Source organism: Bufo bufo, chromosome 8, assembly GCF_905171765.1.
Source record: "Bufo bufo chromosome 8, aBufBuf1.1, whole genome shotgun sequence".
Classification (NCBI taxonomy): Eukaryota; Metazoa; Chordata; class Amphibia; order Anura; family Bufonidae; genus Bufo; species Bufo bufo.
In genome coordinates this window covers 110,364,029-110,379,729 of record NC_053396.1, presented here as the reverse complement: position 1 = coordinate 110,379,729, position 15,701 = coordinate 110,364,029, and the positions used below count along the sequence as shown (strand labels likewise).

General features: G+C 43.1%; 1 protein-coding gene across 1 annotated transcript in view; it reads left to right on the top strand.

Moving 5' to 3' along the window:
* ATP1B4 (ATPase Na+/K+ transporting family member beta 4) overlaps positions 1-15,701 on the top strand; it is a 72,937-nt gene that overhangs the window by 16,144 nt on the left and 41,092 nt on the right. The window contains exon 3 of the mRNA XM_040405711.1: positions 10,431-10,578. Coding sequence (XP_040261645.1) covers positions 10,431-10,578 — 148 coding nt within the window. The remainder of the gene's footprint in view (positions 1-10,430; positions 10,579-15,701) is intronic.

Below are 15,701 nucleotides of genomic sequence, written 5' to 3'. Positions count from 1 at the left end.
ATATTTGGGACGCTGCCTGTATAAGAGCACCACTTTGACTTCATTAGCAGCACACAGTTCCACTTGACAGTCACTAAATATGACCTTCTCTTTTTCTGGTGCCACCTGCACCATTTCTTACTTGTAGTTAGAAGATAATTACAGACGATGATCCAGTTTCAGTGATCCCCTGATATAGACACCCATTAGACGCAATCCTTTCTTCCCTCACTCACAGCACAGCAGGTGTCTCTGGCTCCCATGGGTTTACGGGGCACACACTCACCAAAGGCACCAAGTAAGCTCACTTCTATGGATGCACCTCAAATCCCATCTACAGGCATTGCGGAGAAGCGATTCTTGCACCCCAATGTCTAGTCAGACATAGAGCACCAGTAATGACCTCCTGAAGGATGACTGTCCAGGAACATGATTCCTGGTGTCATCAACCAACACTGGAATGATGACAGCATTGAAATGACCAGTTCATGCTCCAAGGAGGTGCCATCTGTTGGTGCAACATAATACATTCTCAGTGTTACAATACTATTACACTGAAAAGCACGTTAATATTTTTCAGCAGTGCATTATGACACAACATAACATTACAAGGGGGTGATCACACCCTGAGACTTGGAACATGAAATATATGAAATATATCATAAGCCAATATTATTAATCCAAAGTGCTCTAGTCTAACATCTTTCACGATATTTAATATGCAAAGAGGTATCTCCCAGGGAATGAGAATCGTCTTGCTAGCTCCACTTTTTGGAAGTGGCTTCCTATGAGTTAAAGTCTGACTTTTTAACAAGCCTTGGGACTGAACAAGGAAAAATAGCCAAGCCAAATATCCATCTGCAGACAGCTGTCATAGCTGGTCTCCTTAAAGGGGATTCATCGCCACGATTCTGGACTATTATCTGCCGAAATACTTGAGTAGTACAGCACATAAGGAGTCCAGATTGACAGCTTTTATTGTCATACTTCCACTGTCAGCACTCAAAGCTGTGCTGACATACACAGTCCGGTCTGCAGTGCTGGGCTAACATAACGGAGAGGACTCCTGTGTGCACGCACAACAGTCCTGACAATGTATTTTACGGCAGCTTTAAATGCTAACAGTGTGGGAACAGGGGGCAACAGGAAAATAAAATATAGCAATCTGGACTTCTACTTATGTATTGCTGCAGATAAAGGTCCATTTATACAACCGTGTTCGCTTTGCGGACAGAAAACCACGGATCCGCAAAACATGGACACCGGCCGTGTGCATGCCGCATTGCAGTGAGAACCCATTGACTGTGATGCATCCACGACCTGCAAGCTGTAGTAAAGAATAGGACATGTCAGACTTCCGGTTCCGGCACGCACATGTGAAGACGCGCGGCGGAGGAGCTCCATATACCCAGCTACATACCAGGGGATTGCCGGGACCTGGGGCCTTACCTCCTCGATCGCTGCCTCTCACCTTCAATCGGGAGGCTCATGGACAAGTTTTTAGTCCGCAGCGGCTCCCCACAGGCGGACTCTCCTCTCCCACCACGAGATCCAGATCAGCTGCAAGCAGGCAAGATGGCGGAGGGGAAGCGGAGAGCGACTCACTCCTCTTCTCAGCCCCCCCTTCCACCCGATGCTGAAAACTCCAAGGGTGTGCAGGCAGCGCAGACTCAGCAGCTGCAACAGTTCCAGGGGATGGAGCTTCCATGTAAAGAAATCGTGCTGGCAGTCACACAAATATTGGCCCCTGACATAAAGGCCACGCTGGAATCTACTATAACTGCCACCATGAAGCAATTACAACAAGATATTGCGCAGAATTCTTCGCGTATACGTGAATTAGAGCAAAGGACTGAGGCCCTGGAAGAGGAGCTCGGAAAAAATCAAACCCAGGTCAGAGAAATTTTACGCATTAATCAGGCCTTACAGGACAAAGTGGAGGACCTGGAAAATCGCTCCCGGAGGAGCAATATCCGGATTATAGGACTTTCCGAGGACTCTCCGGCACACCAGCTGGCTCATTTTTGTGCCACAGAGCTCCCACAAGCGTTGGGGCTTCCGTCGCCACTTACAGAAGAAAGAGCCCATAGAATCGGCCCGCTCAGAGAGGCACGCTTGGAAAGTCAAACGTCCAGACCGAGGCCGGTTATAGCAAAATTCCTAAATTACGCAGACAAGGAATCTATCCTGCTGAAGTACAGGCGTTTAAACCAGCCACTCACAGTAAGAGGACATAAACTTCTGTTGTTTGGAGATTATTCTGTGGAAGTGGCCAAGAAGAGGAGAGCCTTCTCTCAGATATGCACACAGCTGGTGCAAAAGAAGATCCGGTTCACCCTCATTTACCCAGCCATCCTGCGTGTCTTTAGACAAAATGGGGGGACTGACACTTACCTGTCACCAAGAGATGCGATGGCTGCTCTGGAGGACGGCGACTCCGCTGGCAGCCCAAGGTAGGGAATAGCACCCAGAGGACGCTCATCACCTAGAGGAGAACGTCCCGGCAGGCAATCGAGTATGAGGTCCTTCGACGCATATCCACGCCTGTCCGGGGAGGCTCTCAGTCAAACATCCAACTCGGACTGGGACTGACTTCCTTTATTGGAGACTACTCAGGCTGGAAGACACTCTTATTGACGGTAACAGGATATCGTGGGCCCTTTGCTGATCTCTGGGACTCCCACAGTCCTAAAAGATGATTTGTTCTATGCTGGTATTTTGGGGACAGTGGGACGTGCTGGTCTTTTGGGGGAGTGTATCGGTGCGAGTACCTTCTTGTTTGGAGACGGGGGAGGGGGGAGAGCGGGTGGGGGAGGGGAGTAATCACTACTAGATATCTACGGGTAATAGGGGTAGAAGAAAGATGGGACCGCGTTGGAGTAAATCTGGCGAGGCAGAGTCCGGCTACACTCGCCAGTTTAGTGCGAAAAAAGTGAAGTCTAGAAAGTCATCACACGTATGCAAGGTCTCTGGGTAGGGCGTGTTTTAGGCTCCCCCTCGAGAAGTAGGAAAGCAGGGGTAGTGGTTCTCATTCACAAACGGGTGAGACATGATGTCGTCTCGGCGGTTTGTGATGATGAAGGCAGAATTTTGAATCTCAAGCTAAACACTGATGTGGGATTATTGAACATCTTTAATGTTTACGGTCCCAACTCCGGTCAAGCCTCTTTTTTTTAGGGACCTGGAAAGCGAGATTTTACGGGATGCGGGGGGCCAAATTCTGGTAATGGGAGACCTTAATGCAGTGCACAATCTGGCAGAAGATCGTAAACAATCTCAACCCACGCATCAGACTCAGCAGTCCATTGGAGGGGGGAGGTATTCCTTGGGATCCTTTTTGAGTTCCATAGGGCTGACAGACATATGGAGGTTCTTGACACCGGTAGAGAGAGAATTTACTCACTTCTCTCATGTGCACCGGTCGTGGTCTAGGTTGGATTATGCCTTGACCTCGCAGCAGCTCTCTGAGAAAGTTCTACTAGTGGAGATCACAGACATGGTGGTATCAGACCACGCCCCGGTGTGCACTACACTTGCTGAAAATGCCCTTGAGGTACTGACTGAGTGTGGCGCATGCCTAGCTACCTGATGTCGGATAATGATTTTATAGACAAGTTGAGGGGATGGTGGTGGGAGTTCCTAGATAACAATGCAGGTCATAAAGATAATCACTGCCTTCTCTGGGACATGGCGAAGGCGTCATCAGAGGGAACATAATTTCGTACACGGCAGCTAAGAAGAGGAAGGTGTGGCTTGGGCTTCAGCGAGCTACGGAAGTAGTCCGTAGCGCATACACCTCTTTTCTAGCGAACCCTACTGACCTAAATAAGGTCAAATGGGTCACGGCGAAACCCAATTACGATTACAATTTAGAACAACAGATAAAGTTGTACTTGGACTACCACTCAGCTAAATTGTTTAAGTATGGCAATAAAGCAGGGAGAATGCTGGCCAATCTGATAAAACACAGCGTTATAGCCCTGCCATTAAGTCAATAGTAGATGGGTCGGGGAAAAAACTCACAAATCCGAAGGATATTGTGGAATGCTTTGGGAAATATTATGAGGCGTTGTACTCCCAGGATAGGTATAACCAGGCGAGAGCTGAGAACTTCTGTCTAAGGTCTCCCTCCCCAAACTCACAGAGGACATGTTGAGTCATCTCAATAAACCAATTTCAGTTGAGGAGGTTCAAAGTACTATAAAATCACTTAGAAATGGGAAAGCGCCGGGCCCGGATGGGTACCCAGCGGAGTTCTTTAAGGCCCTAAGAGAGGAAATTTCCCCAACTCTAACAGAGCTATTTAACTCCTGCTTAGCTGGGGGAGATATTATGTCGTCAGGGAAGTTAGCGCACATAAAGCTTATCCCTAAACCGGGTAAGGATATTGCCCAGATGGGCTTCTACCGTCCGATCTCCCTGATCAATCAGGATTTAAAAATCATGACCAAACTGATGACGAATAGATTAGCAGACTTTATGCCATGCCTGATTGGCCCTCTTCAGGAAGGGTTTACAAAGGGGAGAGTGGCTGTCACTAATATTAGGACGGTTTTGGCGGTGCAGGATTATTTGTTCCATGGACAGGACGGAACTGTTTGCCCTGCCTTGTTGTCTGTGGATGCAGAAAAGGCCTTCGATAACATAAACTGGAGGTAGCTCTGAAGGACACTGGAGGCCTTTGGTCTTAGTGGACCGTTTCAGCAATTCCTTGACAGTATGTATGCTAGTCCAAGAGCGCAGGTTCATTTACCGGGATTTTTGTCGGCGCCTTTCCGCCTCCACAGGGGCACGAAGCAGGGTTGTCCTCTATCCCCTCTCCTTTTTAACCTGGCCCTGGAGCCATTGGTCCGATTCTTGATACAATCAGATCTGTATCAAGGCATAAAGGTGGGGACTAAAGAAATTAAGCTTACATGTTTTGCAGACGACATTCTGCTTTTTATTAATTCCCCGGCCACAGATTTACGAAGAGTTCTAGACTCCTTACACTACTTTGGGGATACGACAGGTTAGCGAATTAATATGAGTAAAAGCCAATTGCTATATTTAAGAGGCTTTGCCCGGGATCTTTGTTTTTCCCGCCTATGCCCCAAGTTGTGGAAGTGGTTCCTCAATATTTGACATATCTCGGCATTAAAATAGGCAGGAGCCCGCTATCTCTCTACAAGTTAAACTTTGACCCATTAATCAGGACTTGAGAAGTGGTTGCATCGCTGTCACTATTTGGGAGAGCCCATCTATTAAAGATGGTTAGTTTTGCCAGACTTCTTTATCCTATCCAAACCATCCCTCTCCTGCTGAAACATGTAGATGTCAACAGGATTCATGGTGCTTTCTCGCGTTTTCTATGGCGAGGGAAGAGGCCGCAGATTGCGTACGCCAAATTATGTTTACTGAAGTGGGAGGGTGCAGATGCCCAATGTCAGGAATTACAATTTGGCCTCCCTATGGAGGGAAGGGGTGGAAAAGCCACAGGGGAAGAGAATAATCACCCAACCCAGAGTAAAGGTCTCACTCAACCTAATAACTGGAAAAAGGGGGGGAAGGAGGCTGCCTGTAACAGCCAACCCTTATCCAATGTAGATTAATAAGGAAACCAATTTATTCCTATTGTCCCTATATCCCTATCTTGTCTATCCTGCAATTGTGTAACATATTACGTCCTCAATGGAAGAATACGTCAATAAATATACATCCTATCTAACCAAAATATATAAATCCTCCATAGAGAGACCATATAAATGTGCACACTCGAAAAAATCCCCATGACGAAGACTCTGCCACCAGGCCAAAGGGGTCCCAACAAGATAGACCGAATAGTCCCAGGTCCAATGCAACCTGTAGGAGAGACGAAATGAGAAAAGAAACAGAAACAAGAACAAAATTTAAATTAAAAACAATGGATCCACAGTAGGTGGTCCTGATGGTCAGAGAAACGCAGAGAAGCCCAAAGTTTCATTCAGACCTGCGGGACGGAGGGTCCCCAGGGTCCAAATCCATCGGCTCTCTTTTTGTGCCAATCTTTTAGATATGTCACCTGCTCGAAGATCCGTCCTAATACAATCTATTCCCCTCACCTTCAAAAATCTTGGATTGCACGCATGGCACATCCTGAAGTGTTTTGCAATGGGTTTAAGATCCTCCCATTCCTCTGTCTTTTCTGCTGCAATGATATCCCTTACATGCTCTCGTACCCGAACCTTAAGTTCACGGGTCATGAGTCCAATGTAGATCTTTGGACATGGGCATGTAGCATAATAAATCACTCTAGAAGTAGAACAAGTAATACAATGTGTGATTTAAAAATTCTTCATGCCTCCTGAATCTACAAATTAATTTGCCCTTTCCATATTTGGGCAAGCTACACATTTCCCACAGGGTTTAAAACCCCATTGTCGGCCCTTGCCCCCAGAGAAAATCTGTGCAGGCTTGGGTTCAAGATAACTCTTTACCAAATTTGAGCGTAACGTGTCCGCTCTGCGAGCGGTAATGGAAGGGTACATAGGCACAGATTTCTCCAGGATCGAATCCGTCTGGAGTACATGCCAATGTCTGGCCAGAATATCTCTCATTTCTTTCCATCGAGAATGATATGTAGTCACGTACCTAGTTTTCGTATACACAGCCTTGTGTTCCTTCACCTGTAACAGGTCGGATTGTTTCTGTGATCTTGCTCTATAATACGCCTTCTTTATAGATCTACGACTGTATCCCCTTTTTAAGAAGCGATTCGTCCAGTCTGTTGCCTGTTTTTCAAAAGTACTATCATCTGAACAGATTCTCCGTATACATAAGAATTGTCCAGTGGGGATGACTTTTATGGTGTTTCTAGGGTGTAAGGAAGAGGCGTGTAAGTACGAATTGACTGCAGTGTCCTTTCTGTAGACATTGGCTTGTATATATCCACTACTATCTTTAGATAGTGTCACATCCAGAAAATCTATTTTATCTCGATGACATACATATGACAGTTTGATGTTCCGAGAATTTTCATTAAGGACCTTGAAGAAATCCCTTAGCTGCTCTTCAGTTCCCTGCCAGACTAAAAAGACATTGTCAATGTATCGCGCCCAAAAAATGGCGCGGTCCATGACAACGTGTCCGTCTGACATGAACAAATCTCTGTCCCACAGCCCCAGGAACAGGTTGGCATATGAGGGCGCACATGCCGCCCCCATTGCTGTTCCCTGGAGCTGCAGGAAAAAGGAACCATTGAAGGTAAAAAAGTTCTTAGTGAGTACAAAATTCAAAAGTTGCAGTAAAAGGGCCCTCATGTTATTGTCCACATTGTTGGCCCTCAAGAAAAACTCAACGGCCTGAAGTCCATCACTATGTCTAATGCTAGTATACAAAGATTCAACATCACAGGTTACTAGAAGGGTGTCATTATCAAGACATATTCCCTGTAATTTCACCAGTAAGTCGGATGTATCACTAATATAGGATGGAAGATTTGTCACCAGAGACTTCAAATGAAAATCCAGGAACCTACAGATATTCTCTACCAAACTGCCCTGGCCGGAGATAATAGGCCTACCTGGGGGGGGGTGCTGCATCTTTGTGAACTTTTGGTAGTAAATATAACGTTGGTATCGTTGGTTCCTGGACAATCAAGGCTTGATGTAATTGTTTGGATATGATGTCTGATTCCAAGGCCTTATCCAAGATCTTTGTCAGATCATTTCTAAAAGAAGAAAGGGGATTGAAAGTTAGTTTCTTGTAACATGTTTTGTTCTTTAGTTGCCTATACGCCTCTTTTAAATACATCTCCCTGGGCCATATTACTAAGTTTCCCCCTTTGTCTGCCGGTTTATAAACCACATCTGGCAATTTTTTCAACTTCCTAAGACTTTGTCGCTGTCATGGTGTGAGATTGTCGTTACACACCAACATTGGTATGTCTCTGAAGTCCCTGGTGACCAATTTTACAAATAGGTCCACCGCTGGACATAGTGACAGAGGGGGAAATTTCGTGGATTTCTTGCGTAGAACTGGGGGCACATCAAAAGTAGGTGTGTCCTCCTGTTCCCGCCACAATTCCTCCAAAATTTGGAGGGCCTCTTGCTCCCTACTGGTATCAAGGGTATCTGTCTCTGTCACTTTATGATGCCAACGCTTCATCATCAAAGATCGTCCGAACATATGTAAGTCCTTGACAGCGGTGAAAGGGTCAAAGCGAGAGCTAGGTGCATAAGATAAGCCACGTTCCAGAAGTGCAACATCTGTATCTGAAAATTTATAAGTTGAAAGGTTAATTACCTTCAAATCCATATAACTCTGCCGTCTGTCCAAGGCTGGACCGTGTTGTCTTTTCTTTCCAGGTCCTGGTCCATAATCCATTTTTCTCTTGCTCCGGCCAAACCGTGTGGATTGAGATACATTGGACCTGTGATGTGTGCAGATGATGCACAAGACGGCGTATGACACCTCCCACCGGGCGTCTTGACGTCGGCCGGCCGCATGACGTGAGACGTCACGTGTCATGGGCGGTACGAGGTGACGCCAGTTGGGGGGAGGATCGCACGCCGGACTATGTTCATCAGGTCCCTGCCGCTAAAACATCCAGGTGATTAGAATCATCAGTGATTTTAATGCAATTTGATTGGAGGAGAGGCCTTTATAATCTTTGATCCACGGTGATGGCGCTACCCCCGTTGGGGTAACGCCATCCCGGTCTGTATACACTACTTTGTTTGGTAAGTCTCTCTTATATATGTTCACCATTATTTTTTGGTCAGCACTTCGCTAGGTACCATGGGTACACATAGTTTCCATATGGTCCGGCTATTTTTGCAGTTCTGACTGTGGTTACTTCCGTGGGAGTGACTTTCTTGTCCTATACAGGGATATTGAACGTATTTATATAGGAGACTTTACAACATACTTTATAGATTTGTGATCGGCATGTAATAATCATTCTATGCAATATTCTCAACTGGCGCTTAAACACATGGAATGACGCTGCAGCGTTATAGCAGTCCCGTTACCTGCTATACAAGACTTTATACAGACCAGCCGTACAAGACACAAATAATTATAAATAATTATAAAATAATGTAACATAAAATGTCTAGATAAGGGATGTCCTATTGACTTTTTCTTTATATTGTATATATGCTCACTTATACATTTTTTAAATTTTCTCTTTGTACGTCCAATTGGACGTACAAAGAGAAAATTAAAAAAACGTATAAGTGAACATATATACAATATAAAGAAAAAGTCAATAGGACATCCCTTATCTAGACATTTTATCGAGGTACACGGAGGACATTTAGAGGGAATGTCATTTATGGGTGTAGAGAAAGTGGAAATAGATGCCCGTGGTGGAGACTACATAAAGAAACAATCTAAAAAGGAGACTGAGTGGATATTTAATCTAGATACATTACTACCAAGAGGTTTGAACTCAGAAATAGAGGTGTTCGGCTTTGAATAGTAATAAACCTAGGGAAGATGGACATATAACATAGACTATAAATAGTGAGCATATGCGCAGTGAATGTAACATTCCCTGACGAAGAGTACCGTACGTACTCGAAACGCGTAGGAAGTTAGACCCTCACTGCCATCCGTAGCTCACTAACGGTGACGTCACCCGCTCAAATGTGAGCTCAAGTAAAAGGTAACGGGAGCATATCGCCACCGGCCGGGGCGCACTCCCAAAACTTTAATACTTTATAATAGTCTACGCTACAGCCACCTTCCCTGGGATCCGCTCTCCCTATTTGCTCCATACAGCAGACACCACATAGCAGAGAAGCGAAGACCATCACGTGATACATAGTAACAGCACGGACACCTATGTCAAGGTAGGACTGAGACATATATAGATATCCATGCTGTTTTATACATCTGTGTGATAGATAGGAAGGTGGAGACAAGCTGGCGATTATTTAATTATTCATTGTAGAGTTATCGCGCAGTGTTACATTGTTTTATGTAATAATCATTATTCCTTATGTAGTGTACCACCGGGATGGTGTTTTTTTCCTGCTGCTACTTCTTTTTAAACGTAACGTCATGTATGTAATCATGTTATTTAATAAAATTTACACAATTTTTTTGCATTCGTACCTTGGGCTTCGATTCTTGTAGGTCGTTGTTCTTGTGTGACCAGAGAAGAGTCATATTTTCAAGCTCTGACTCATCTCAGGTTAATTTGCATATGTATAGAATCGGTTTTTATACACAATAAAAGCACACAGAGCTATGGGGACTGGGTATTGCAGATGTGCTAGTGGCCATCTAGAAACCCATGTCCTCAGCTCTATACCCAAAATGCTGGTGACAGGTTCCCTTTAAGGAGAGCCAGGACCCCACCTCACCCCCTAACCTTTATCCCTGATAATTAATAAAAAGGCAACACCAACCTCTTTCTTTTTTCCAGTGCACATCCTATGACAGTAGTCATTTCTTTTTTAATGGGAGGGACCTTTGTCTTTCAGGACGGTCAGGATGGAAGTCACTTAAATTCTAACAGGCGACTTGACATGGAACAGAAGAAAACCTGGGGGGAATGGATACAAGACATGAAAATTTACTTGTGGAATCCAGAGAAAAAAGAAGTATTAGAACGAGATAAGAAAAGCTGGGGTAAGATAAGAGAATCTCTACAACGCTCCAATATTGGTACTCTGTGAATTCACTATCATTTTGCATGCTATGATATCTCTTGGTTTCCAAGTTAGCTATTAGCACTTTTCATTTACTGCTTTATTTGACTCAGTGATACATGTTATACCGTATGTGAGTTTCATTATAAAGGTGCAGGAAAAAAGTAAGTGAACCCTTTGATATTTCTGGATTTCTGTATTAAATGTAATGAATGTGTAAAACTTAAACTAGAGAGTCTGAAGATCACATTTTTCACAGTAGCTCTTAGAGGATCAATTTGGTATGTCTTTAGGTGCTTTTGTCTACATTTACACCAAAGTATCTAAAACACATAATAAATGTTGTGCAAAGCAGGCACATCAGTTTTGTGGTGCCATTCTGATGCATTTAGCTTAGTAAATCTACCCTAGTGTATTTTCAGTGTTTCAACCTTTGTTTTCTTGGACCAAAGCACATGATTCCAAAATGGCCCTGGCTTATCTAGGTGCTGTGTGAGATGCTTGAGGCAATTCTTGGAGGAAATCACTGATCAAACAGTGACCAAACACTGAGGCCTAGTTCACATTTCAGCGATTTGGTCAGTGGTTGTGAACCAATACCAGGGGTGGGTCAAAAACACAACAGGAGCATTATACCTTATCTGTGTAGCTCCACTCCTGGTTTTGAGAGACAATAATTTTTTTTAATTTTTTTTTTAAACCGGTAAAATCAGGTACAACAGTACATAATAGCAATGGTAGTACATAGGTATTCCATAATATAGGTATTACATAAAAATTACGTAGGTGTATATATAGATCAACAGTAGATCTTGCACCTTAACTGAAGTTATCTATATTTATTAGGCCATAAGAATACGCATTGTACAGTCCATGTACTCAAGGTCGTTTATATGTGACAGCACAGTTTGGGAATGAAGATAAGTAAAGTATAGATATACTTTTTTACAGAAATCCCTAAAAGTGTTGTTCTCTAGTTCACAGATTCTCAAGTTCCATATAAAACAGTATCATCCGTTTAATCCTACCATCGCCCTCCTGGTTTTGGCTCACAATCACTGATGGAAATCACTGACCAAATCACTGAAGTGTGAACTAGGCCTTACTGTGTGAAAGGGCATAATATTGGCACTTTTTGCACCATTTAAATTGGAGAGGGTAGTTGGGGTTAGGGTTAGAATTGTGCCTTATTTATTCAAAGACACATGCCTCTTAGAAAATTAAGCACATTTTGAATTTCCATGCCATGAGCAGCCGTACATTTGCACTTTTATTAAGCTTAGCCTTTGATAAATGAGACTAAGATACATGTAGATACATGTATGCTGCTGTGACAATACGTGTGTTTTACTATGATAAGCTACTATGACATCACAAGCAGTCTTTAGTCAGGCATGCTGCTGTGACATCACAAGTGTGTTTTATTATGGTAAGGTACTATGACATCACAAGTAGGCTTTAGTCAGTTATGCTGCTGTGACATCACAAGTGTGTTTTATTATGATAAGGTACTGTGACATCACAAGTAGGCTTTAGCCTGGCATGCTGCTGTGACATCACAAGTGTGTTTTACTATGGTAAGGTACTATGACATCACAAGTAGGCTTTAGTCAGGTATGCTGCTGTGACATCACAAGTGTGTTTTACTATGGTAAGCTACTATGACATCACAAGTAGGCTTTAGTCAGTTATGCTGCTGTGACATCACAAGTGTGTTTTACTATGGTAAGCTACTATGACATCACAAGTAGGCTTTAGTCAGATATGCAGCTGTGATATCACAAGTGTGTTTTATTATGGTAACGTACCGTGACATCAATAAGTAAGGTACTATGACATCAAAAGTAAGTTTTAGTCAGGTAATATGTTGTGACATCACAAATGGGTTTCTGTCAGGTAATTGCTCTGACATCACTGCTGTTTCAGTCAGATGATATTAATATGACATCACAAATACAGTTCAGTCAAGTGTGTTTTACTATGGTAAGTTACTATGACATCACAAGTACACTTTAGTCAGGCATGCTGCTGTGACTTCACAAGTGTGTTTTAGTATGGTAGGCTACTATGACATCACAAGTAGACCTTAGTCAGATATGCTGCTGTGACATCACAAGTGTGTTTTATTATGGTAAGCTACTATGACATCACAAGTACACTTCAGTCAGGCATGCTGCTGGGACTTCACAAGTGTGTTTTATTATGGTAAGCTACTATGACATCACATGTAGGCTTTAGTCAGGCATGCTGCTGTGACATCACAAGTGTGTTTTATTATGGTAAGCTACTATGACATCACAAGTAGAATTTTGTCAGGAATAGTGCTGTGACATCACAAGTGTGTTTTAGGCTACTTTCACACTTGCGTTCAGGTGTCCGCTCGTGAGCTCCGTCACGCAGCCGTTCAGCTCTAATGCATTCTCAGTGGAGGCGGATCCACTGAGAATGCATCTGCCTGCCAGCGCTCAGCCTCCGCTCCGCTCAGTGAGCGGACACCTGAACGCTGCTTGCAGCGTTCGGGTGTCCGCCTGGCCGTGCGGAGGCGAGCGGATCCGTCCAGACTTATAATGGAAGTCAATGGAGACGGATCCGCTTGAAGATGACACCATATGGCTCAATCTTCAAGCGGATCCGTTCCCCATTGACTTTCAATGTAAAGTCTGAACGGATCCGCTCAGGCTACTTTCAGACTTAGAAAATTTTCTAAGTTATAATGCAGACGGATCCGTTCTGAACGGATGCAAACGTCTGCATTATAGGAGCGGATCCGTCTGATGAAACATCAGACGGATCCGCTCCGAACGCTAGTGTGAAAGTAGCCTTATTATGAGAAGCTACTATGACATCACAAGTAGGCTTTAGTCAGGCATGCTGCTGTGACATCACAAGTGTGTTTTAATATGGTAAGCTACTATGACATCATAAGTAGGTTTTAGTCAGTTAATATGTTGTAAATAGGTTTCTGTCAGGTAACTGCTATGGCATCACTGCTGTTTCAGTCAGATGATGTTAGCGAGACATCACAAATGCAGTTCAGTCAGGTAAACAGCTGTACACTTCTGTGACATGGGTCAGGAAGGTGATATCTTGTGACCTCATAGATGTGTTTCAACCAGCAAAGATTATGAAAACTCAAAAGTGAGGTTCAGTCAGACACACTTCTATGATATCACTAATATGTTTATGAAAAGAAAGTGCCAATCACAGAAAGTGGGTGGCAGAAGGTTAGAGTAATCAGTGCACCTCACAAATACAGTGGACAATTACCAGCACAAAGTACAGTGTGGCACTACAAGTTAATAAAACCGATTTCTCACATGAGGATGACTAAAATCTGCAAATGATTACATCCCTACAATCAACATCTCCAAAACACGTCATTGGCAAAGGATGCCCAAACCATAGCCAATCCGTGAAAAAAATCTTAGATAGATGTTAAAGAAAGTGTACTTGTGTCCTTATTTCCTACCCTCAAGTGTCTTGTCTAGGTGTGTAGTTCCCTTCATTTATATATTGGTTTTCTCTGCTGAGATATGTAATATTACGTATTGTTCATATGCGATACAGTATGTACAGTACAGACCAAAAGTTTGGACACACCTTCTCATTCAAAGAGTTTTCTTTATTTTCATGACTATGAAGGCATCAAAACTATGAATTAACACATGTGGAATTATATACATAACAAACAAGTGTGAAACAACTGAAAATATGTCATATTCTAAGTTCTTCAAAGTAGCCACCTTTTGCTTTGATTACTGCTTTGCACACTCTTGGCATTCTCTTGATGAGCTTCAAGAGGTAGTCCCCTGAAATGGTCTTCCAACAGTCTTGAAGGAGTTCCCAGAGATGCTTAGCACTTGTTGGCCCTTTTGCCTTCACTCTGCGGTCCAGCTCTCCCCAAACCATCTCGATTGGGTTCAGGTCCAGTGACTGTGGAGGCCAGGTCATCTGGCGCAGCACCCCGTCACTCTCCTTCATGGTCAAATAGCCCTTACTTTCAAAGTTTTCCCAATTTTTCGGCTGACTGACTGACCTTCATTTCTTAGTAATGATGGCCACTCGTTTTTCTTTACTTAGCTGCTTTTTTCTTGCCATAATACAAATTCTAAGTCTATTCAGTAGGACTATCAGCTGTGTATCCACCTGACTTCTCCTCAACGCAACTGATGGTCGCAACCCCATTTATAAGGCAAGAAATCCCATTTATTAAACCTGATAGGGCACACCTGTGAAGTGAAAACCATTTCAGGGGACTGCCTCTTGAAGCTCATCAGGAGAATGCCAAGAGTGTGCAAAGCAGTAATCAAAGCAAAAGGTGGCTACTTTGAAGAACCTAGAATATGACATATTTTCAGTTGTTTCACACTTGTTTGTTATGTATATAATTCCACATGTGTTAATTCATAGTTTTGATGCCTTCAGTGTGAATCTACAATTTTCATAGTCATGAAAATAAAGAAAACTCTTTGAATGAGAAGGTGTGTCCAAACTTTTGGTCTGTACTGTATGTATCTGTTATGACATGAATATTTCTTTCTTCTATTTTCTCTTTTCCTTTTGGGAAAATATCGTCATGCTTATATTATAATGTCATACATGACTTTAATAAAAATACTGTTAAACCAAAAAAAAAGTATACTTGTGTGAGGAAGTACTTACTACTTCTACTACTGCCCCAATCTTATTTCTGTCTTCATTCATTCCATCTATTTAGTAACCATGAGCTAAACCCTTAGCAATCAGTTCCTGTAGTCACAGATGGATGTTTAGCCCGATATAGTTTCCATGACTGACTATTCCCATAACTACACTGCACTATGGGAAGAAACTTAAGTAAATTTCCATCTGTTACTGTGAACCTTAGCCAGAATAATGTTTCATCTGGGAAATACGCAAATAAAAACACATCAACAAACCTGTACAAATAAGTGACAAATATGAGGAGCGCTGGAAGTTTTATAGCATTCGGGAAACTCTGATTGCTGTGGTTATCTATAGTATCTCTCATATGTTCATAAGTGTATGCAAAATAGTTAAATTCCATCGCTTTATTGCAAAATCTGGTGTAGAAAAAAATTGGTGGCTATGTTGTATCATCAC